General features: G+C 43.8%; 1 protein-coding gene across 2 annotated transcripts in view; it reads right to left on the reverse strand.

Annotated features, from left to right (window-relative positions):
* The window catches only part of asap3 (ArfGAP with SH3 domain, ankyrin repeat and PH domain 3), a 48,536-nt gene extending 27,449 nt beyond the window's left edge, over positions 1-21,087 (reverse strand). For both annotated transcript variants that reach the window (XM_080749980.1, XM_080749979.1), the window contains exons 1-6: positions 20,671-21,087; positions 13,490-13,562; positions 8,129-8,274; positions 3,522-3,596; positions 1,279-1,328; positions 529-652 (exon numbers count right to left, since the gene is read on the reverse strand). In XM_080749980.1, the coding sequence (XP_080606106.1) occupies positions 529-652; positions 1,279-1,328; positions 3,522-3,596; positions 8,129-8,274; positions 13,490-13,562; positions 20,671-20,799 (597 nt within the window). In that variant the 5' untranslated portion in view covers positions 20,800-21,087. The remainder of the gene's footprint in view (positions 1-528; positions 653-1,278; positions 1,329-3,521; positions 3,597-8,128; positions 8,275-13,489; positions 13,563-20,670) is intronic.
* Positions 21,088-23,754: the final 2,667 nt, after the last annotated feature.

A 23,754-nucleotide genomic window follows, 5' to 3' on the forward strand; every position in this document is an offset into this window, starting at 1 on the left:
TTGTCTCAACAGCTGGTCTCAGTCAGCACTCGGCAGCACTTCTCTCAGGGATCGTAAACTGTATCTGCATGTGGATCGGAGCTTCCCTGAGCTTATGTCAACCGTGCCTGTGTGTACTGTATAAGCACAGCCAATTCATTTGACAGGGGGCTCACTGAGTGGCTTTCAGAGGAAGGTCATGAGAGTGGGGCAACGTTACCATCCCTTAAACTCCACCTTCTACCGTACACGGCCCCGTGTGCAGACCTACAGGACCTGGCATGACACACATGCAGGTCATACTTCACGTAGCTGCAATGCATTTTGACTTAATTTAAGTTCATTTAAGTTAATAGTGCCAGACAGCTGCTAGGAATCAACCCAGCTCGTGCAGAATGCGGATGATGAGCATGCGTGAAATCAGGAGCTAAGCGCCCTACCAAGACCACCCAAGGAATCTGAACCCGCACCACCTCTGGCATTCCGTGGAAAAGGTGCCTGGGCAAGGTATTTTGACTGGCAGTAATCCCCCCCACCGCCACACCTCACCTCACACATCTGCAGCTGGAAGGTCCGTCTCTCTCTCTCCATGTCCTCTCCTCCGTCTGATCCCTCCGTCCTGATCAGCCCCAGCTGTCTGCCCTTCTCTTTCCTCTCCTTCTCCAGCTTAGCCCTGCATGAGTGGAGTGGAGGGGTGGATGAAAGGACGGAGAGAGAGAGAGAGAGACAGACAGACAGACATAAACAAAGACAGAGAGAATGACAGAAAGAAAGAACGAATGAAAGCAAAAGAAAGAAAGAACAAAAGAAAGTAAGAAACATGCAGGCTTTGTAGTTGTACTTTCTGTTTGTCCAACTGTGGACGCTTGCAAATACTTTCTATTCCTTCACATTATCCAGAGTGAGTAAGAAATCTGATTAAGGACACTATAGAAGAACTGAATCTCTCTCTTACAGCATTATAAAGCAATTTAAGCCACCTCTGTATTGCCAAGATGAAATCAAGACAGCAAAGTGCGAGTGCCTTGGTTTTATTTTATTGAGCCTGTAACAGAGAATAGCCAAGGGGAAGCAGCCCGTATCCCATTGACGATACCCGTCTAAAATCTAACAGGGCCTGTAAATGTGCAGTGATTCCACAGACCGCAATCTCACCTGTCCTGGACTAAACTCTTTCCTCTCCTGGGGAAAGGGGCTTGCAGATCTAGTGTTGTGTTATAATCTAATTTAAAGTAGATTTAAGAACACCACGTTATAGGTAGGTACTCATAACTACGAAGACCATAGTTCACCACTTACATCTTTATGTCATACTCTTTCCAACTCTTCTCCATCTGTTTCTTCAACTCCTGAGAAGGATTAGATCAACAGAGAGAGGGGGAGGAGGGGGGGGGGCATATGTCAAACATATGGACAGAACAAGAGAAGAGAGCATATGATCCAGACTTCCTCTCGATGGCTATAAACACTGAACCACAAATGCATGTAATCTAAACTCACAATGAACGTTCACCTTACATGACACTCCAGCAAGGAGCTCGGAAAAAAGGCGACTTAGCCAAGCAAAATATAGGTGTGTGACGGAGTCAGGGAGGTTTAGGCTAGGTGAGCACTTAGTAATGATTATAATAAATAAGAAAAGGGCTGAAGAAAACGCTCATTGTGAAATACTTGTGGCGCCTAAGGGGCCATCCATATAGAATGGGATTGGTCGGTATCTGTGTCTTCCCCCAACACTCGTGCCAAAATGATGCAGGCACAGGAAATGTACCAGAATATTACATCAGATAAATACATCGTCATATTATGGTTTCTGAAAACATAGTTGTTGTTTGAAAGCCTAATTATTTGCACAGGGAAGCCACACTGGGGCGGCATAGCTCAGGGGTAGAGAAACCGTTATTAGAGCACGAAGGGTTCCCGAAGGGTTCCCAGTTCGAATCCGGGCTCCCCCTGAGTGAATGTCGAAGAGTCCTTGGGCAAGACTCTGAACCCCACATTGCTCCCGGTGAGCTGGTTGGTGCCTTGCATGGTTTCCTCTGCCACCGGTGTATGAATGTGTGCGTGAATGGGTGAATGTAATGCACAATCTCTGTAAAGCGCTTTGGATAAAAGCGCTATATAAATGCACCATTTACCATTTTTTTACCATTTACACTGTTATTAGACTCTGTATCTTGTTTTTAATGTATTATACATACTCATAGATGTTGAGAATACAATTACACTAGTAAGACAGGGCGAGAAGCGACCACATCCTAAAGGGCGAGGTCGCGCACATGAGGGCATGCATATGGGTGCGTGCACGCATCCACCTGGGTGACAGCAGACTACTGGGTGAGTGCTGGCGATTTGACATGGGATCAACTTTGACCAAAATAATTCACAGACCTGGTTGGTTGTTTAAGTTATTTTCCCAAATATGGAGATGATGTCTGACGTCATAGACCACATGAGATTGACACAATATGTCCATATGTGGGCATTCCCAGTATAATATTGATGACATCAGGGATCTCTCCATATATGGGCATTGGGCATAAAAAGGACATGGACGGAATTAATTTGAAGTGTGACTGTGTCGCACTTGCAAATGGGCATTCCCAGATATGGGCTTAATGTTGATGACATCAGGGATCTACATATATGGGCATAAAAGGGATTGTATTAGTGTGGTTTCCCTAACAGGGCATCACCTGGACATATTGTGTCAGTCTCGTGTGGTCTATGGGGAATGGCCATATATGGACATATTGTGTCAGTCTCATATTGTGTCAGTCTCATTTATGATATCAGAGGTGTGAGAGACAGACATGTGTGACGTGTTTGATAGCGACCTACGGTCATAAACTGATGTTTGTTTAAGAGGTTTACTGCAGCAGAGTAATATCATCCTGGACAGAATGTGATCATTTACTGGTGCTGTACTGTATGTTTGCACATTGTGTAGTTGTTATGACTATAAGACAGTCAAGGACAATGTGATGTAGAATTTGGTGCCAATGCAAGTAGATCATGTATGCATACGGGTGTGAACATAACATGCACTATTACTAGGGATGAACAGGATTTATTCTGCTATGTGGTCGAACAGGAATTTGAGCTATCTACACTGCACCAGTAGTCTACCAAAAGTCTTTGCCTTGCCCAGCAGACACTTAGAATAAATGCCCAGCTGTCAAAACAGTTGTCTCACAGACAGTGATAGTGCAGTAGCTTACAGTAACGTTAAAGCCTAATTTATACTCTGTCACACAATGCAATGTTGCGTTGATAGCTTATAAATTAAAGCCTGGTGTTAGCGAAACGGTTTCCAAATTTAGCCAAACAGTTGACAGGAAAAAACAAAACCATACAGACCTGTTCAGCATACAGTAATTGCTTACACACGAGGGGAGCTAATGATCAAAGGGATTCTCATAACGCTCACGTAAAAAAGGTGAATGAAGCCATTCTCTGTGTTTGTGACGTGTGCTTACTCTTACAAACAGCAGTACAACAGCAGCATTGTTCACATTATATGATGATAATAATAGACTCACTAGTCTGCTGTCTCTGTGCTCTGGCTTCAAGACATTCTCTAGAGGAAAGGCCATCATGTTGTTGAGGTTCTGCACCTGTGGGTGGGATGACAGATGGGGGAGGCAAAGAGAGGTGGGGAAAGAGGAGAGAGAGAGAGAGAGAGAGAGAGAGAGAGAGAGAGAGAGAGAGAGAGAGAGAGAGAGAGAGAGAGAGAGAAAATAATAAGCAAAATAGATGTTGATATTTGTCTAGTTAGAAATAGCATCAACAATAGAGAGAAATGTTAATTAGGGATGGGACAATATGAACATTTCATGTCACGATTATTGAGACCAAACAATGTGATTTACGATATCATCGCGATAATCAAAATATCCCCAACATCCATTATCCTGGGGCGGAACATTTGCAAAACATTAGCAGATCTACAAGCTCACAATGTGTCGCAACGCGATGCGCTGTGAGCTTGTAGATTGGATATTTTGAGAGAGTGAAAAAAAAATCTGTGTACTATCAAGTATGTTATTTCCAGGTCTGTTTTACCAATTATAGAGGGTTTAAATGGTACCGGATAAGAAGCTCTGCAAATAAAAGGTGATTTGATCCCAGTGCAACGATACAATTATTGTGAGTGTTTTTTTATCACGATAAACGATAATAAGGATTATAGTCCCATCCCTAACGGTAAACGCTTCATAAGTGTCTCACTGTTATATTGTCATAACACAAATAATACTTATAATACTACATATCAGTGCAATGCTTATCATATCCATGGCATCACTATTTTGGGCATGTGATTAATTATAGGTGAAATTCTAACATTTTAAGTAAAATGTAAAATGTACCATTTTCAAAAATAGCTGGTCAACAAACTCACAACTTGTTGTGATGGAACACATTGTGAGTATACTTAAGTGGTTAATTATAGAGTGTAGTACTGTAGCTACATTACCAGCAAGAGTAAGTGAGTAATTATGCTAGCAATCATATTTGGCTTTGACTGTCTCTACTGTTACTGGAATGGCATGACATGATTATGTGACGTGAAGGAGGAAGACAAGACAGATATGCAAAAGTTAACATAACTGTGAACAAACAAGTATAGATTCAGTTCTAGGAGTAATACTGCAGTGTTTGAACGTGATTCTCCAGTACACAGTACAGTACAGTACAGTACAGTACAGTACAGTACAGTACAGTACAGTACAGTAAGGTAACTACCAAACATGTTTTTTCTGTTCTACTCTAGTTTTCTGCATGTATCTTATACCATACAATAAATAATGCACATATTCTATAACAGGCTATCACTTTCCCTTTCCTTGTCACACACAAAGTCCTACGCAAGAACGCATTCTTCTCATCTCCCCCGGGAGGAAAGTTTCTGGGAATGAACGTGATTAACATTATGAACCCGGTGATTCAGTCCCCCTCGAACAAGTGAATCACCAAAAAGAAAAACACAGGACAATAATTTGCACCGCATAAGATTTATTTTTTGGTGTCCCAGCGGAACATTACAGAATCAAGTTTTATGAAGTGTTTATGTACAGTGTTGGAGGATGTTGGTATTCATTATGCGGTTGCGAGAGAGCAATCGAGATGCCATTGAGTCAGCAGCGAATGTCAGTGAGTCAGGGCCATGAACTGATGATGAAAGCGCGTCTGTATCCTATTCTCTCCCACTTTGTTTTCATAAGAGCTAGATAAGCACCAGCAGGGACACGGACACACGTACTGGAATGACATCAAAACAAACACACGTAAGGCTGCCACGATTCTAACATTTTACATGGCGATTAATTGTCACACAAATAATCGAGATTAACGATGTATTTATTTATTTCACAGCACGTTCTGAGCTTGTAGATATATTTCCACTATTCTTGTTTTTATATTTGAAAGCATATCAACATTTTTCAACGTGGAAACGATTATGACGATCATGCAAAAAATAATAGCGATTAGCCGATTATGTAATTATTGTGACAGGCCTACCTGCGGGCACACAGACACACAAACTCATGTCCACAAACATGCACACGTGGACACACACACACACACAGGAACAATCTACCACCCCAGAATCAAGGCCAAACCACCCTGCCTGCACCCAACCATCCTCTTATCAGCGTTCTCTAGTTAATGGTACACAGGATTTGTCAGCTTGTTAGGAGAGGGGAGGGTGTGCAAAATAATGCTGTTAGGTTTGTTTTTTGTTTTGTTTTTTCAACTCAGGGACAAGGGCAAGGCAGAAGAATGATGTTTAACCTCCCACTACTCTTACTTCTCTACTCTGCATCTGTAACTGCTTTGCTGCCTCTTGCGACTGATTTCCCTCTGTAGGATCAATATCTCTTGATTCTCTTCATCCATCTATCTATGCTAAATGTACTCCTGCAGACGTGGAACAGCAGCACAGCATCCATTGTTTCCATCACTATGGCTTGGCAAAGTGAATTGGCCTAATAACGACCCTTGACTTTGTCCAATTGTTCCTGATTGGATTAGTAACTAACTTGGATTAGTAACTAATCCAATCACATTAGTTGAATAGATTCAAAGGGGTTTATTTAACACTCACTCGTGTAAGTTCAAGCAGCGTAATATTGGAGTGCATATGCTCCACAGACTGTGCTAACAATAACAAATATATAATCAAGTAAAGGTAAAACTTTAGCATCAATGAATAGAATATGAAGGGAGAATCACAGTCGGGCAGAAACCTTGTATCTCCAAGTTTCAAATGTGTATGTTTTTTTGGTAAATTAAAGCTCTAGTTCATCATACAAAAGTGTCGCACAAAACTGGTGAAAATAGCAGATCTACAAGCACACAACGCCCCGCGGTGCGAGGCGTTGTGTGCTTGTAGATCAGCTATTTTCACTAGTTTAAATCATCTATAAAATGATAAATACAAAACGAGCGGTTTTGGACATACAAGGTTTCCACCCGACAACGACGATATAAAGGATATGCAGTAAAAGTTATAGTGCAAATAAAATATGTGCAGGATGTTTTGTTCCAAAAAGAAGGATAATAAAGACAGCGTACCATATGCTCTGGTGTGAGCATAAAGGGTGTTTGCAGACTGAAAGCAGTTTTGTTTTGTTTTGTTCAGGGCTATTCTCTCTTCGCGGTGTCCTCTTAAAAGAAAATAAATATCCAACCACTTCCTTGACTGGGCTGACCACTGAGTTCACCTTGATATTGACTAGAGGAGGAGAGTTCAATCTTCCCTGATTGTTTTGGGTGGCCTCCAACACATGAGGTCAGGACAAGCCTGCTGTTCCGACATTGGGAAATACCAGCTCAACAAAACCCCGAATACACACACACAGGCACAATGCCCAACATATGAATGCATGCATAGCTGCGTGCACAGATACACAAAGACACTTCCATGCACACGTGCATACATAAGCCGTCTCATGTCCCCACACACATACACAATATATAAGAGCACTCAGGTTGTATTTACAGTTCGAGTCCTTAAATCAACCTGGGTTAGTTTTCCTAATTGCTCGCTTCCTTAAGTCTTGCTCTCTCTCTCCTCTGCACGGCCTTGATTGACAACTGTGAGGGAGAGGGGGGTCTATTTCTGTGTGTGGTGTGTCCCCCTCGCACATAGGACGCCTGGGATGAATTATCATCGCTATGGAGACTATCAGTGGGAGGGTTCCGGACTGCTCCAGATTTCGGAGAGTCAAGAGGCGCCCGCGTGCAGCTGTTAAAAAGACCCACTCCCTGTACAGTCATACAGACTGCAGGCCACGCATAAATGCATGCACATGCTCGTGCACGCACACACACACTTGATGGATTTGGTGCTCTCCTGCCACTGACAGAAATGCTCCTGTGCCCTTTTGGACTTCCAGCTGTGGCAATCCAATTCATAATTCTTCTCTTCTGAGTAACTGAGACACACACACACGCACACACACACACACACACGCGCACGCACGCACGCACACACACAGTTTAACAGCCTCATAACATGGTTAAATCACCGCTCAGTGATGGCAGTGTGTGCGTGGAGCGGCCAGTGTTTTGACGACCGCTCAACACCCAGGTCTCATTTAAAGTCAGCGGCGCAGGGACGTGGCGTTAACAGAGGGAGATGGAGCTATAGAAACCACATCAGATCCATTTTACCATGTAATACTAAACTAATGTATATAGGTTGAACGGAGAGCTATAGCAGGCTGTCGCATTCCTCCCCTCCCTCTGTGAACAGATGTACGGGAGTCAACAGTCTTTGTTTTCCCTCCCTGCGAGTTCCTCCCTTTTCAACAGGTTCTGCAGCATGTGGTTGAATCGCGGTGAAGACAGCTCATTTAAGGAGACCCCACCACCTCACCCCCACCCCCCAACGCCACCTCGCTCCAACTTCCCATCACCGCCTCCTCCTCCCTCTATCCTGCTGTCATCCAGCTTTCCTCCTCTCTCTCCTCCTCAACAGGTTACGCGGGTAACCGCAGTTGAACTTTGGCGAAGACAGCTAATTTAAAGAAGCCTCTACACTCCTTCCTTTTCCTCATCCTGCCCCCGTCGCCCTCCTCCTTTCGTGCACTTCCTCCTCTCTCTCCTCAGTCTCCCTCTCTCTTCTCTCTCTCTTTCTCACCAGGTTCTTGAAGAGTGCAGTGACCTCCCTGGTGAACACGGCCAGGTTGAGGAAGCCCGTGGACACCTCGTTGTTGTCCTGGCTCAGGTGGCTGTTCCCCAGGTTCTCCAGCACCTCGATGTACAGCTCCTTGTTCTCCACGTGGTCTGAAAACAACACGCACAAAGTTCAAGTTAAACACACCGACTATATCACTGGTTCCCAAACACTGCGTTTTGGGTCGCCAACACATTTTTGTGGGCCCCTTCATTTTTTGTTTCCTACATTTTGTTTTTAATTATAATTATTTCAAAACATTTTCCAAAAACATTGCCAAAAAAGGAAAGATTTTCATGGATTGAAAAATGAATTGAAGTTATTTCATAAAGAAATCAAAGAAGAATCTAACAAATTCTATAAATTAGTAAACAAATGTTTAAGAAATAGTGAAAATAGCCCATCTACAAGCTCACAACGTGGCACGAAGCAACACTTTGTGAGCTTGTAGTTCAGCTGTTTTCACTAGTATGGGTCCCGGGCAAACATCTAAGCTCTCTTTCGGATCTCGACCTGAAAAGTTTGGGAACCATTGCTATACGACATACAACATATGTTATATGCAATTACAGTATATTCCAAGATAGAAGTAGAATGAGAACACAGCTCGTCGTCCCAGTTCTATGTCATGAAAACTTTAATGAGGTTGCATCTGGCCTGTAGTTAACTCTCGTCATGGGTTACACCAAGCATATGGACCGAATCAGGAGCAACCTTCCCGCTCGTCCTGGGCTGGGAGACAGGCCGAGGCTCATAAGTCAGGGAGACTGATGTTTCTCCAGACCTCCAAGGGTCACTTTCCCCCAGGGTCGCGACCTTTGTGATCTCCCAGTTTGGTAAGTTTATATCGACTGGCTGAGCTCCGATTGGCACCACACTGGTTTACACTGAGCCACATACACTAGCCACAACCTGGCGTCCGTGTTTTGGGCATAGCATTATTCGGTTACAGTATGTGAAAATGTTATATATTTTTTTATAATGGGGTAATAGCATATCTACAGGCTTGTAGATCGACTATGTTCTTCATGAGACGCCATTGTAGTATTGCGGAATTATGAAATGGGGTTTAAGTGGCTCAAGCTATTAATTGAATGAACCCTACTTTAGGAGAGATGTTTAAAACAAATGTTAGTGAGACCTGAAGGCCATGGTTCATATTGACACGGTCGTTTTTTTCCCCTTTCCTTATCATACTCAGGGGACGGGGGCCCCAAGCCTACAGGGTGTGAATACAGTCAGTCACATAACATTCTGAGACACTGTAGATGGGTGTTTTGTTAATGAATATCTCCTTTGCCTCATACCCACTATGCTATGTATAATATTTTGTCCCAGTTTTTCTTTTTTAAACAATGTCTCCTCAGTCCTGTTTAGTGTATAAATGCTTTCATTGACCCAGGAACATTCAGGGGATAGGCACTGACATTTGACTAACTGTACTGTAGATAGAGAATAAAAGCAGCCAGAGAGAGAGAGAGAGCGCAATACAGTATGGATTGGACAAGACTGGCCTGAATTGGGCCTGGCAGTGGAAATATCCACAGCAGACTAAACAGAAAGAAATAGAAAATAAGCAGAATAAAAGAGCCAGTCTGTCTCCACTGCTCTGGTCAGGGTCTGGAATTTAGGACAATACTATGGCTATGGTAACCGGACTGTATCTGTCAGACAAGGGTTGACAAACGCCGCGAATGGAATAAAAGTCAAGAGCCTTCCAAAAAAGCGGTTCATGGCAAAAGAACAGTGAATTATGGGCGCGAACGTGGAAGTATCGTAGGAAAAAGTTCTGCTTAAGCAGAAAGACGGAGAGAGAGAGAAGGGGAGAGGGAAAGCAAAAAGAAAAACAAAGGGCACACAGTCTTAATAAAGAACAGAATTTGCTTTGACTGCATTAGTGATGTACTGACTAATAACATAACTAGGAATCAAAGTGTAACTAACAGCAAACATCTGTATATGAAGCGGACAAACGACTGAGTCACCGTGGAGCTCTGATGGATGACCTTAAACTACTAGAAACCACTGGAGAACCACAAGACTGTCACTCTGCCAGAGAAAACACACGCACGCACGCACACACGCATGCACGCACGCACACACGCACGCACGCACAGCATCTTGGCAGAGGCGAGCGGAGAAGTGGTGGTTCGGAGGCTAAGCCCGATTTACACTTCATCGTACGACAGAAGCGTGCGCCGAAAATAGATGATCTACAAGCTCACATCAAGTCGCGTCCGTGACATGTGGTGAGCTTAAAGAGCGTGGCTGTTTTTGATGCACATGTCGTGCGCGTGTGTGTGTGTGTGTGTGTGTGTGTGTGTGTGTGTGTGTGTGTGTGTGTGTGTGTGTGTGTGTGTGTGTGTGTAGACTCCTGTTCAACATAAGAAACATCAGGACTGATTGAGGGGTTCAGCAGTTCTCCCATTACTGGAAGCGAAGCGCCCCATATGATTCTACTTAAAATGAGAAGAATGGAGAGAAGAGAAGGGAGAAAAAGGAGGAAAAGAAGAGAGACATTTGTTGAGAGACTGATAAACAGAGAATATAGAAAATATTTGTAGTGTTAGTATATACTACTATACCACTGTCCTACTGTACACAACTCTGGTTGCCTAATTCTGAGGTGCTTATTCTCTGACTCATGGTTTCTCAAAAACTATGAGTTGAGGGAAATGGGAACCAGGCTCAGAGTAAAAACCCCAACTGAAAAACATCCGTTCTGAAACCCCTTCTCTTTCTAACATGCATTTTGGAGGTGATCGTGTTCAATGGATGACTGTTGTCTTGAACGGTTGAGTGATTCTCGTGGATGATGGGAAGGCATGATGACGTCCTAAACTAACGTGCCAAGGAGCACACGCAAACACTCTCACTCACACACACTCGCTCTCACACACACACACACACTTTAACTCCTTGACCTGTGGCTCTGGCGGACTGTTGAACACTGAAGGCTTCATTGTGTTGAGCGAGTTAACGGTTTCATCGGTGGAGGGCGCGTTGGGTGGGGCGGCTCACACAGCAGACCTGACACACGCATCCCACACAGGTCACACGCCATCTAATTGGGCACGCGCTCTATGAAACGCATGAGTACACACTCCCGGCGTGCTTTTATGCAGAATACACATTCATATATACTGTACATAGAGTTTATTCTGCTGTGTGGAATAAACTCCCTGTCGCACTTAGAACAACGGACTCACTCGCTAGCTTTCGCCGTGGACTGAAGACTCACCTTTTCAGACTCCACCTAAACCCTTAGCACTACTGGAAAATCAAAGACCATACATGAAGCTAGTTAGCATTTGTTTTTTTTTAGGTTTTTTAGAACTTTGATTATATTGTGTTTTTCTCTAGATAGATATCCATTTACATTGTTATATTGCTGTCAATGTACTGACATATTATCTTGTGTATTATTGTGATGTTTTTTATCTGCTTATTGTAAGTCGCTTTGGATTAAAAGCGTCTGCTAAAATGCCTAAACTGTAAACTGTAAACTGTACATAGGCCTGTCACAATTATTACATAATCGTCCCATCAATTTTTTTTGACATAATCGCAATTTTCAACCAAAATAATAGTGGAAATAGCAGATCTACAAGCTTGTAGATCAGCTATTTCCACTATCGATGTTATTTTTAAAGTATAAAGTTGTCAAATATGTCAGTAATTTCTTTGTATATTTAGGTTATGTGTGATATCTGCTTTAGGGTTAGGTTTAGGCATAGTTACTGTTTTACTGAGGTTAGGGTTAGGGTTTGGGTTAGGTTTAAGCATAGTTTTACTGAGGTTATGGTTAGGGTTAGATTTAGGTTTAGGCATAGTATTGTGTAAGAACAATGAGATTTTGGACCAATACCATGCCACCACAGACCTCAGTAATCACACATAACTCCTCATCCCACACGCCAAGACCACATAACGAGGGGTCTTACTCATAAACAACTCCACCTACAGTAACACATTGTGTTCATGATGTCATCTGTCCACGATGGCTCCCCTGAGCATTGAACAGCTCTCGTAGCCATAACTATTCTAGCCCGCTCAATGGCAAAAGGGTTCATTTCATTCCTGGAACACGAGCGCGCCAACAGACATTTGATTGTATTCATGTTGAAATGTCACGCTTTAAATTGTACCTTAAATCTGGAATTCGTAAGGAAGAAGCATTGCTTGTTGGGAAATAGTTCAACATAATACAGTCAGTCTATTGGGTAGCCTATATTTTATTTAGTCCACTGGTTCTCAATGTGGGGTCCAGGGACCCTCCGGGGTCTTTTGATTGAAGACGTTATTAGAAGTTTGCATAGGAAAAGGTACAGTTTCATGACAGTACAGTTCACTAGTACAAGGTCAACTAAAAGGAGATCCTAGTAAGCTTTTCGGCTTATTTGCACAGGAAACCTTTATGTATCTCATATAACATTGAATGACAGACGGATAGAACACAGTACTATGCAGTAGATAGTCAGATAAAACAAAAACAAAAGAAAATGAATATACAGTAGATATTTACAATAGAAGGGTCGGGGGAGGGTAAGGATGGGCTAGGTTTGTTTTTACCAGTTACGAGCGGCTTCCGCCTGTAAGTGGTTTTTCAGGCCAATTTTGAAGGATGTTAGGGATTTACACTCCTTTAAGGCCTTCGGTAAGGCGTTCCACATTTTGGTGGTATAGCAATAGAACGAGTTTGACCCTTTGATTGAGCTGACTCTGGGTTGAACCTGATCTGTGGCCTTGAGGGGGTTCTAGGGGTCCACAGCTAAATGTCCAATAGTTAGTGTTGATAGTCAGCAACTCCAAGCGTGTTTGCTCTCAGAGTGAGAGTTAAATTAACACTGATGATTTTGCTGTGTAAATTAGGGTGCCGGAGATGTTTTTCATCTTTTTTTTTTTATGAAATGGGGTCTATGTCTGTCACAATTATTACATAATCATCTATATTTCAGATAGTCACAATTATTTTTGAATAATCGTCATAATCTTTTCCATGTTGTCAGATGTCACAAACTATTTTAAATATGTCAGTAATTTCTTCCCTGTGCAATTTGTTTAAAAAAGCCTAAAAGGCAAAAAGAAATTGTATTTGTATTCATACTGTATGTTCCAATGTTCAATGCCAAAAACACATTAGTCGCAATTATTTGTGTGACATTTAATCGTCAAGTTAAATTAGTAATCGTGACAGCCCTAATGGGGGTCGTGGCCTGTTGTGCATCAAGCTGGGGCTCCTTGAACATAAAAAGGTTGAGAATCACTGATTATGTCTGTATGTGTGGTCTGTGTGCGTGCTGTTAAAGACTTATGGAAACTTACTCAGTCCAGAAGTGTGTATAGCTTTGATCATCTTCTTCATCCTCTGCAACGTCCCCTGGTCCATTTCCAGAGACTGAAATACAACGAAGAAAATAATATACACGTGGCATTGGAAAAATAAATGTTGAGAAAGTAAACCTTTCATGTCTTTGATGCTCTGGGGCAATTTAAGATTCTCACAAAAACAAGCTCTGTTGTCCAAAAGAGTTTTTGAAGCGTGTCTGGCTTGCATTTCTCATGCTGTGTGTGCACGAGTGCACGCGTGCGTGTGTGTGTGTGTGCATGTGTGTTATGAATTAAGAGTTCTGTTTTCTCACGGTACGCGAGTCAGGTGAATGAGTGAGTCAGCACTTGCCAGCAACGCAATCAGCTCAGTCTTGCCCTGTCATGGGTCAGCCCTGCTGATGTCACCAAACTCACTGTCTGAGTCTGTCTGTCAGTCTGACAGACAGACATATTAGCGTGACAAATGATGATGAAACTGCATATAAACAGACTGGCGACAAACAGCTTAACAACTTAAAGCTAATTTATCCTTTGTCGAGCAACCGTGTCGCAAGAATCATCATGGGTTTCAACTGACTTTTTAATTTTTTTAATAAATGAACCTTGCAAATCCTTTCACATTATGCAGAGCACACGTACAACGTGTTTGTTTAAGTCTCTTGCGGAGTCAGATGGGTGGGGTTTGCTCAAGACAGAACTGTTCAATTGGCTCCACTGCAGCAGCACAATCAGGCAGGTCTGTGTGCTTTTACAGCCCGCGTGATTTTTCTTAAATACAAGCGACTTGTTTCATAGAACTAGACACATAATGGCTCCCCTCCCACATGTCACCAGAAATAACCTTAATTGGCCTGTAATCTAGAGCAGTAGAACAGAGACTCTGCCCTGTGTGTGCTGGTGCTTGCTTGCCGTTTACACACGCCCTGGTCTTTCCCAGTCCAGTCCACTCCCTTAGCGTAAGTTCACTAATTAAAGACACTGTGGGCATTGCGTAATGGCACTTGTGGACAATGCATGGGCACAGTGATCAGAGACACGCAGGCACTGTTTGGTAAGCCAGCTGGCAGACAGAAAGTAAACACAGTAAGCTAGTACAGGTTGAGGCAACAGGTTGTGCATGTTGGGAGATGGAGAGAGTCATTGGAGAGTGCACATGAATGTCTGATTTACTTAGTTGCACATAGGGATGGGATGATAAGCGATATTATCGTTCGTCGTGATAAAAAACACTTCCGATAATCGTACCGTGGAGATTTAATTTATTGTGATATCGTCGTCATGATTCACCTTTAATTTGCCAAGCTGCATCCTGTATCACTTAAACCCTCTATAATTGGTAAAAGGTACTTATAATATATTGTAGGTACTTGATACAGTCTTTTTCTCACTCTATCAAATGTCTTTGCCAAAAAATAGCCGATCTACAAGCTCACAACGCAATTATTTTTGCAAATGTTCCAACCCATGATAATTTTGATTATCGCGATAATATCGTAAATCACAATAATCGTGATATGACATTTTCATATCGTCCCATCCCTAGTTGCACGACGGTGCATGAAAGTGGACAGAGTGATAATCGTGACCGTCAGACAATAGCCAGTCAGGCAGACAAAAAAAAAGATACAAAAACGAATGCTTATTCAAATCATACACACATAGATACACATTGTTGCTGTCAGGCAGAAACCTTCTATCTCAAAGTTTCAAATGTGTTATGTTTTTTCATCATACAAACGTGCCACACAAAAGTAGAGAAAATAGCAGATCTACAACCATTAGCACGCAACGCCTGTGTGTTTGTAGATCGGCTATTTTCACTATTTTCAAATAATAATAGTGGTTTTGGTTTCCACCCGACAACGATGACATGCTACATGCAGTATACAGGCTAATGTCCCTGTTGGCAAACAGCTCCACCCAAATATGTGCTGGGTGTTGAAACATGAGGGTGCATCCCGTCTGTCAGTCTGTCTGTCTGTCGGAGCAGACACTCCACTGGCAGTCTCCACCCTGCTCCTCCTTATTGTCTGTTAGACCAGTGGTTCTCAACATGTGGGTTGGGACCCCCAGAGGGGTCCCCAAATTATTTTGGGGTGTCCCCAGATGTTTAGCTAAATGTTAATATTGTTTTCTCACTCAACATTAAGCAGACCAACATACAGTACTGTATATGTGTATAGAGGGTATCTGCACATTTCTTAAGTGACAATTTAAGGACATTATAGACCTTTTAGTACATCTGGTCAAACATTGGTCAAATTGTCAAATATTAGAGGCAAAACTTTGAAAATAGCAGATCTACATGCTCACAACGCCTCGCATTGTGAGGCGTTGTGACCATGTGGATCTGCTATTTTCACAGGAATAGAATAGATAGGAACTCAGAAGGAATAGATAGTCAAAGTAAATGTAATGCCAACTCGTACAATTCCAAGTGCTTGTGCAGGGTGGGGGTCCCCAGTTCAGATATTATTATTTTGGGGGTCGCGGCCCGAAAAGCTTGAGAACCACTGTGTTAGACAAACCCTCCACACGTCATGGGGCTGTCTGTTCACCTGCTGTCATAGACCTAACAGGTCCATTTGGGTAAATGTTTACACTAACTAGAGTTACAGGAACACTGAGGGTTTTGCTGTGTGTTTTTGTATCAGAGAGAGAGAGAGACAGAGAGAGAGACAGAGAGAGAGAGAGGTGGACCCTAGAGGAATCTTTTCCACAAAAAGCCACGTGCTGGCAGCTGAGCGTGCAATTTGATCTCAAAGTGATACCGGACCCTTATTTACTCCATTAACCTGGCACGATGACTCACTAACCAACAAACCATGTCATTCCCAAACACGGCACTGTGTGCCCATGAAGCGAAACCATTCCTTTTCTCTGTGTGCCACTTATTTCATTCACACTTATCCTTCCATTTTATACTTCCATTTTTTCCTCCTCTCTTTCTGCAATGGCGGTTCTCCATTAAACACACGATAACACATTAACCAATCTGTACGGTCCGGAGCAGACCACAGGGAGCATATTATTGCGACCGTCAGGTCGCAAGTTACTATGAAAACCTCCACCAGCTGTCTGTCAGTCCCTCTGTCAGTCAGTCAGTCTATCCGTCCGTCACGTCATGTCACACTTTTGGCCCTACTCTTATCTCCGGCTCCGTTGCCCCTATCCATGCCAAACTTTGCACACACACTCCTTGGCTGGCAAACCACAACATCCACCCCCGATTTCTCACATGCCCCTGCTCTAGCGCCACCATGAGGCTGCGTGTATACATGCGACCTGATTGTCTGACAGCTTATCTCCCGATTAGAGAGTCTTACTGGTGCCTATGTGTCTATAAAGGGCTGGTTATTAAGTTGCATTACATCTGTGTGTGTGACGTGTGTGTGTGTCTGTCTGCCTGCCTGTTGTTGTGAGCGTGTGCACATGTGTAGGATTCCAGCGCGTCCCTTCCCAGAGCAGGTATTCCAGTTATGTATTTTCCAGCGTGTCATAACCATAAATAATGATATTAGACCCACAGAAATACAGCAGAGAACGGTCCTCTATATAAACTCTTGGGCCAGACACCAGCGCCTCACACCTCCTCTACCCGTCAATGTTGCCATGTCTGCTTATTACCAGTAAGACTCCCTAATCGGGAGATAAGCGACCGTAGGTCACTTATCTCCACAAATAGGGCAAAAATGTGTTTTTCCAAAAACTTCCTGATCCATGTTGATGACATGAGTGTAGACATACTGTGTAGTGATTTTTTTAGGCAAAAACTGTAGGAGCAGTGGCCAAAAATGTGTTTTAAAAATCGGCCTGTAGGTGGCGCTAGAAGAGGGCCATGTGAGAAATGAGGGGTGGGGTGTCCGCGTTGCCTTGGCGGACGAATAGGTACCGGCCCCGGCTCTCCCGGACGCTCCTAGCCCGAGTTACGGCATTTTATGTGAGCTGCAGTGGCAGGGGGTCCTCCACTGGGGGCGCCACCACTTTTGCATCCGTTCTGGAGCACCAGGAGTGGGTGGTCCCCGGGAATTCCCCGTGAGCAGCCCCGTTGGGGTGGTCATTTGGTAATTTTTGCACATGTGCTCATTTTTTACACTTGGGGGTCCCCGAGGGAGCTGGGGGTCCCTGGAGCTCTGGGGGTCCTTGGAGGTTGTAGTTTGGCAGGGAAGGAGTGTGTGTGCAAAATGTGGCATGGATGGGGGCCAGGGTTGTGGAGATATGAGCAGGGCAAAAGTGTGACGTGTGAGGTGTGACGGACTGACGCACGGACACCTGGTGGAGGAGTGGGGGTCCCCCAGGGACCTGGGGGTCCCTGAAGCTCCGGGGGTCCTTGGAGGTTGTAGTTTGGCAGGGAAGGAGTGTGTGTGCAAAATGTGGCATGGGTGGGGGCCACGGTTGTGGAGATATGAGCAGGGCAAAAGTGTGACGTGTGAGGTGTGACGGACTGACGCACGGACACCTGGTGGAGGTTTTGGTAGTAAATGCGACCTGACGGTCGCAATTATCAGCTGCTTTGGGTTTGTTTTGTGTAAATATCGATTATAGAGGGTATGCGCATGCATAAAGTGAATGGCAAATCGAGTGGCAAAGTGAGTGGCAAAGTGAGTTTAACGTTGTTTAGTGCAATCAGATAGGACTTTTCTGTTTGGATGTATGGGCTGTTATGGCCAAAAAGTACCCTCTATAAATATTAGTAGTTTCGGGTTGCTTGCTAGATTTGTGTTATTGAAAACATATTCAAATCTTTCACTTATTTCCCAAGCTTTTAATGCCTCATGCCTGTTGCTATGGCAACATGACTGCAGTCATGTTGCCATACCTTAGCTTTTGCTGAACTGACGCCACTGCTCCCCGTCCACTCATGACTGTCTCCAAGCCAGTCACAGGGCTGCTGAGGTGAGGCCAGGCTGCTCCACAGTAAACCTTCCATCTCTCATAGCCTTTCACACATTTCAGACATGTGACTGTCATTACTCCAAGAGCTCCGTTCCACAACGCTATGGATGCTTTTCTTTTTTGGGGGGGATACATCGTTATCTGAAAATCACATTTATTATAATGTTGGTCTGTAAAACAGGCCATCATTCTGTCAACTACATTCAAGCTTAAACTTTAAAATCTAACCTTAGCCTATTAGTTTAAAATGTGCTCTATAGTATCAACCATTCTGTAAGAAGACAACAACAGTTGATTGTTGGCCAATCTGACTGAAAACAGAAAGGACGTCATTGGCTGTAAGTAACAGTATAATGGTGAATCATGATGTTTTGTTCTGCGAAATAAGCAGACCGAAGACCTATTTGTGCAGACACTGCGATTATTTGTATTACCGGGGAATTCACACAAACTTCCCTTACGGCTTCCTCATGTGGCATAATAAGATGTCTGGAACCACAGGCAAAGGAGAGTTGATTTCAAACACACAAACAAACAAACAAGCAGAACCACAGGCCTCCAACAGCCCTTGAAGCAATGGGTACCATGCACTCAACCATACAGTACTGGCTTTCACAGAAGTGCAGACACACACACACACACACACACACAATAGTCTATTATGTCTAAAGGCACACTTCTGGTCTGCTGTGTCCCTCTGTGTGTATCATTGTGTGTGTGTGTGTGTGTGTGTGTGTGTGTGTGTGTGTGTGTGTGTGTGTGTGTGTGTGTGTGTGTGTGTGTGTGTGTTCTGTCTTCAGTCTGATTCATGTGTGACATAATATGTTCTGTGTGTTATGCCTACTTACTACTGCAGTACCTAACCCCATCCTGCTCAGCTGGACAAGCACTGATTGCATTAAATTAGTCTGGGGGTCCCCAGATGATTAACTCAACGTGAAACATTGTTTTCTCACTCAACGGTAAACAAACCAACAAAGTTTAAGCGTATAGGGGGTATCTGCACATTTCTAAGGTGACAATTTAAGGACTTTTAAGACACTTTGAATACCGAAAATAGCCGATCTACATGCTTGTGACCATGTAGATCTGTTATTTTCACAACAGAACTGTGTTATACAAAATGTATTGCCTCAACTCTTAGTGCTCATCAGGGTGGGGGATCCCCATTCCCCAGTAAAAATATGATTATTTGGGGGGACGCGGCCTGAAAAGGTTGAGAACCACTGCATTAAATCACCACCATAACCTAACCCTCCAAACAGGAATAGCATAGAAGGAAACAGACAATCTGCCAATCTGCCATGATGCACTGTATTCCATTTTCCAGTGGTCAAAGAATCGTCCAACACTCTTTCCAAACCTATCTTTATCCCAGTAGGCTATAAGAGTTTTTGGACACACTTCAGTTCTTCCACATTTTGGTGTGTGTGTGTGTGTGTGTGTGTGTGTGTGTGTGTGTGTGTGTGTGTGTGTGTGTGTGTGTGTGCTCGCGCGTGCGTGGTGTGTGTCCATTCAGTCTATAAACATAGTCTGTAAAGTGTGCTCTTGTCAAGGGTAGTTTGCCTTGCTTGCATCGTATGTGAGTGAAAGGTGAACAACAGTGGAACTGCATGACATGTTACACTGCAACCTGCCATATCCTACTGTAAAAAGCACAGGACACTTGTCATTTCGTGTATCAGCTATAATCTTCACAAAATATAAGCTGCAGTGCCACTCATTTAGTTCATTGGTTCTCAAAGGGTCCGGGGGCCCCAGGGGTCCTTGAAGGAGTTCCAGGGGGTCCCCAGCCAAATGGACACTTTTTAAGGGTCGGTAACTCAGAGAAATGGAACCAAATGGACCCTATAACGACAGGGGGTCCATTTGGTTCCATTTGTACACACTCAGTTAAATTAACATTGATTTTACAATACAAATTGGGGTCTCAGAGATAGAAATGGCATTAAATGGGGGTCCGTAGCCTAATACATGTCAAACTGGGGGTCCTTGAAATTATAGGCTATAAATGGTTGAGAATCACTGCTAGCTAGAGCCGTAAAAAAATATTCTCTTATGGGGGGTCCCTGGCATATCTATTCAAAACGGGGAGGGGGGGGGGGTCCGCAGGCTAATAAGTGTCAATGTGGGGGTCCTTGACAGTTGTAATGAAAAAGTTTGAGAAGCACTCATCTAGTTACACTGGCTACAACCAGTGGTAGAGCAGAGAGTAGACCTAGTAGTACATTTCACTAGACAGGTAAACAACAGACAAAAGGTGCGTGTTTCCCTCTCACCTCCTCCACCGCAGAGACCGTGTTCCGACACTCAGTCATTTTGGACTGAAAGCTGGACGTCGTCCCCGGGGAAGCCAGGTCCTCGTTGGTCAGAACCACGAAGTCCGAAATGCTCAGTCGCTCCGGCATGTTTCAGGTGAAAGGGCTTCCAACTTTATAGTGCAGGGGAAAGTTTCGTCAAGGTTTCATGTGCCCCGTAGGCTATTCCCATTGAGGAGAAGAAAAGAGCGCATTGGTCCTTATAAAAGCAAAAACAAGCAAATTACTAATAATTCCACATTCTTCGTCGTAAAAGTTCCCAAAGAAGAACCTCTGCAGTCTGCAGATGTGTGAAAATGTGCCGTTGAAAGTTGACTGAAGCGGGTCTTGATTCGAGTTCAGTGCTTCTCTTTCTCTCCTTCTCTCTCGTCTCGTTCAACTCGTGGAAGTGTGAGTGGAGACAGAGAGAGAGAGAGAGAGAGGTGCAGCACTGACTGCGCTGAGCGCTCTGTGAGGGAGGGAGCAATGCCATCATCACGTGGGAATGTTTGTACTTTTTGGCACACTGAACAGACAAGAGATCGAGGGAGTGAGAGCAAGAGATGGAGTCTCTCTCTCTCTCTCTCTCTCTCTCTCTCTCTCTCTCTCTCTCTCTCTGTCCTCTCATTTCTATTCAAACCATAGAGACTGCAAATGAGTGTGGTCTCCATGGAGAATGCCTCACAAGCTTATGGAGGGAGGAATTTCAATGACTGGATCGGTGGTTATTTTCTGGGGCATGGGGGGCCAAGCTGAGCATATTATCTGAAAAAGTCAAGATAAACTTGAAGATTAGGACTAATTATTTTTTACAGTATTGCCATTAAAAGTTCTCCGGTCCAGCCAAAGGGAATGCTTTCTCTGAAGCTTCTGAAGAGGCAGAGCCATGTCTATTCCTGCCCTAATGGTTTTGGTTGTTCAATGTCTTTGATAACCAGTAAGGGAACAAGTAAGTTCAAAGTTTTATGCATGCAGAACCTTGCAGCTCTGTGTGCCAGCCAGGCAGAGTCTAGCCAGCCATAGCTCCAGGAGATAGATGGTGTTAGTGGTGGTGTGTAACGTTATCCACCTCATTGGGCCCTGCACCTGGATGGCTGAAAACACAACCATCCACCACCCTTCTTACAGGGACGTGCAGAGAATGTTAGAGAGGCAGGGGCTGACATTTCTAAAAGGGCCTTTGGGTGAAAATATCGAAAAAATCAGACCTCCAAGCTCAAAACGCGTGGCAGAGCTATTTTCTGTGTTTGATACCACACTGAACTAAGCATGATCAAGTGAATACTGGAGATGTGGCGTAACGGAATGGATTTCTATACACAGAGGGAAATTCTTTCAACATAAGAGGCTGCATTCAAGTTCAGGAGAGTTTGGACAAGTCAATTCTCTTGAATGCCGCCTTCAGGTATGTCATGGAAAGGGGGGGCATTTGCATTTCTTTCACAACTGCATTCATGGTCCGGACTGGAGAGGGCACTTTTACAGACAGCTAAAAAAGGGCAGGGGCTCAAGCCCCCTTTGATGTCTATGTGTGGGCATGCCTGTCCTCCACCCTTCTTATGTATCTCAAAGTTCATTGGAGGAGGATCTATGAAGGCCCTCCGCTCTGACCTGGGCCAGGAACACCCAAACCCCTGCATACCTGCTATTGTCAGACCTGCCACCTCAAACAACGGAGTTCCATCATCACTGAGCTCTTGCCCGAGGGGGGAGACTGCTACAATAACATACTTAAAAAGCATAGGTGGGTGATTTTAGGAAACTGCTGCAAAGACCCAAATATAGTTGAGTAGAGTCAAACGCTTTGGTTAAACCGCAAAGCCACATATTTGCCTACATTCGATATACAAAGAGAAGCATTCTGGATGAGCCGCAGCTCAGTCTGAGATGGCCATATATCCTGGAGGGGAGGGCGGAATGGAGACGCTATCTAGTGAAACGGCTGTCTTGTGTTCTCTCCCACCACAGAAAGTTATTATTTCTGTTCATTGAATGGCAGGGGATGGATGTCAGGCCTTCACTATGTGCTCACAGTGGTGCTGTGTTTGTATTCACAAAGATAGACAAATTCCTTTTTGTGTGTTGTTAATCTCTTTTCTCTTTTTTTTACAGGCATACACACATGCATGCACATGCATACTCACACACAGATGCACGCACACAAGAGCATTAATATGTGTTCGATCCTTATCTTGCAGTAAGTACACATGCATGCACGTACACACAAATGCTCACACAGATACACACACGCATAACACACATTAACAAATTATTATGACATTTGAGATCCCTTGTCTTGCAGTGTGACTGGAGCATGCACGCCCACACACGCACACACGCACGTACGCACACACACACAAGCTTTTATGGAGGAAGCTTAAAGGAGTGGTTAACAACCATGTTTTCCCATATATTGTCCTCTCCTACCATTTGAGGCACACTTTGCCATATTCAAACTGCACTGTGGGCACTGGGCAAATCAAATACCACTCATTCTTTCTCCTTGCAAGTCAAGGCAATACTCCCATCAAATACCGGTATATTACACTATCTGCCTTCAATGGAAAAGTTGCAAAACCCTAAACTCCAGTGTTGAAAACATTAGCAAATAGAGAGCTCTTATAAGGAAGTGCATTCCAAACAATGCTCACTGGCCATAATTTCCATGGCCTAATTTTGTTCATTGTTTCCATGGCATGTGTGCGATTGAGAGAAAGACAGAGAGAGAGAGAGAGAGAGAGAGAGAGAGAGAGAGAGAGAGAGAGAGAGAGAGAGAGAGAGAGAGAGAGAGAGAGAGAGGGAGAGGGGGACAGCTCTCATGCCTGCATGTTTGCTATTGAATTTCTTCTGAATGGGAGAACCTCCAGACTGGCTAAGCCAGGCTAAATATGTTTTGCTATATATGTTCAATCGAATGCAAACACGTGTTTAGTTTTTTTTAATGATTGAATACTTTATTAGTCAGACATTTAAACATCACTTGGTACAGAGTTGGAGTAGGGCTAAAAGGATAACACAAAGAAGTCCTGGTTTCCATTGTGGTCCTGTGTGTGTGTGCGCGTGTGT

Source organism: Nannobrachium achirus (genome assembly GCF_963921795.1).
Source record: "Nannobrachium achirus genome assembly, chromosome: 20".
In the NCBI taxonomy this organism is placed as follows: Eukaryota; Metazoa; Chordata; class Actinopteri; order Myctophiformes; family Myctophidae; genus Nannobrachium; species Nannobrachium achirus.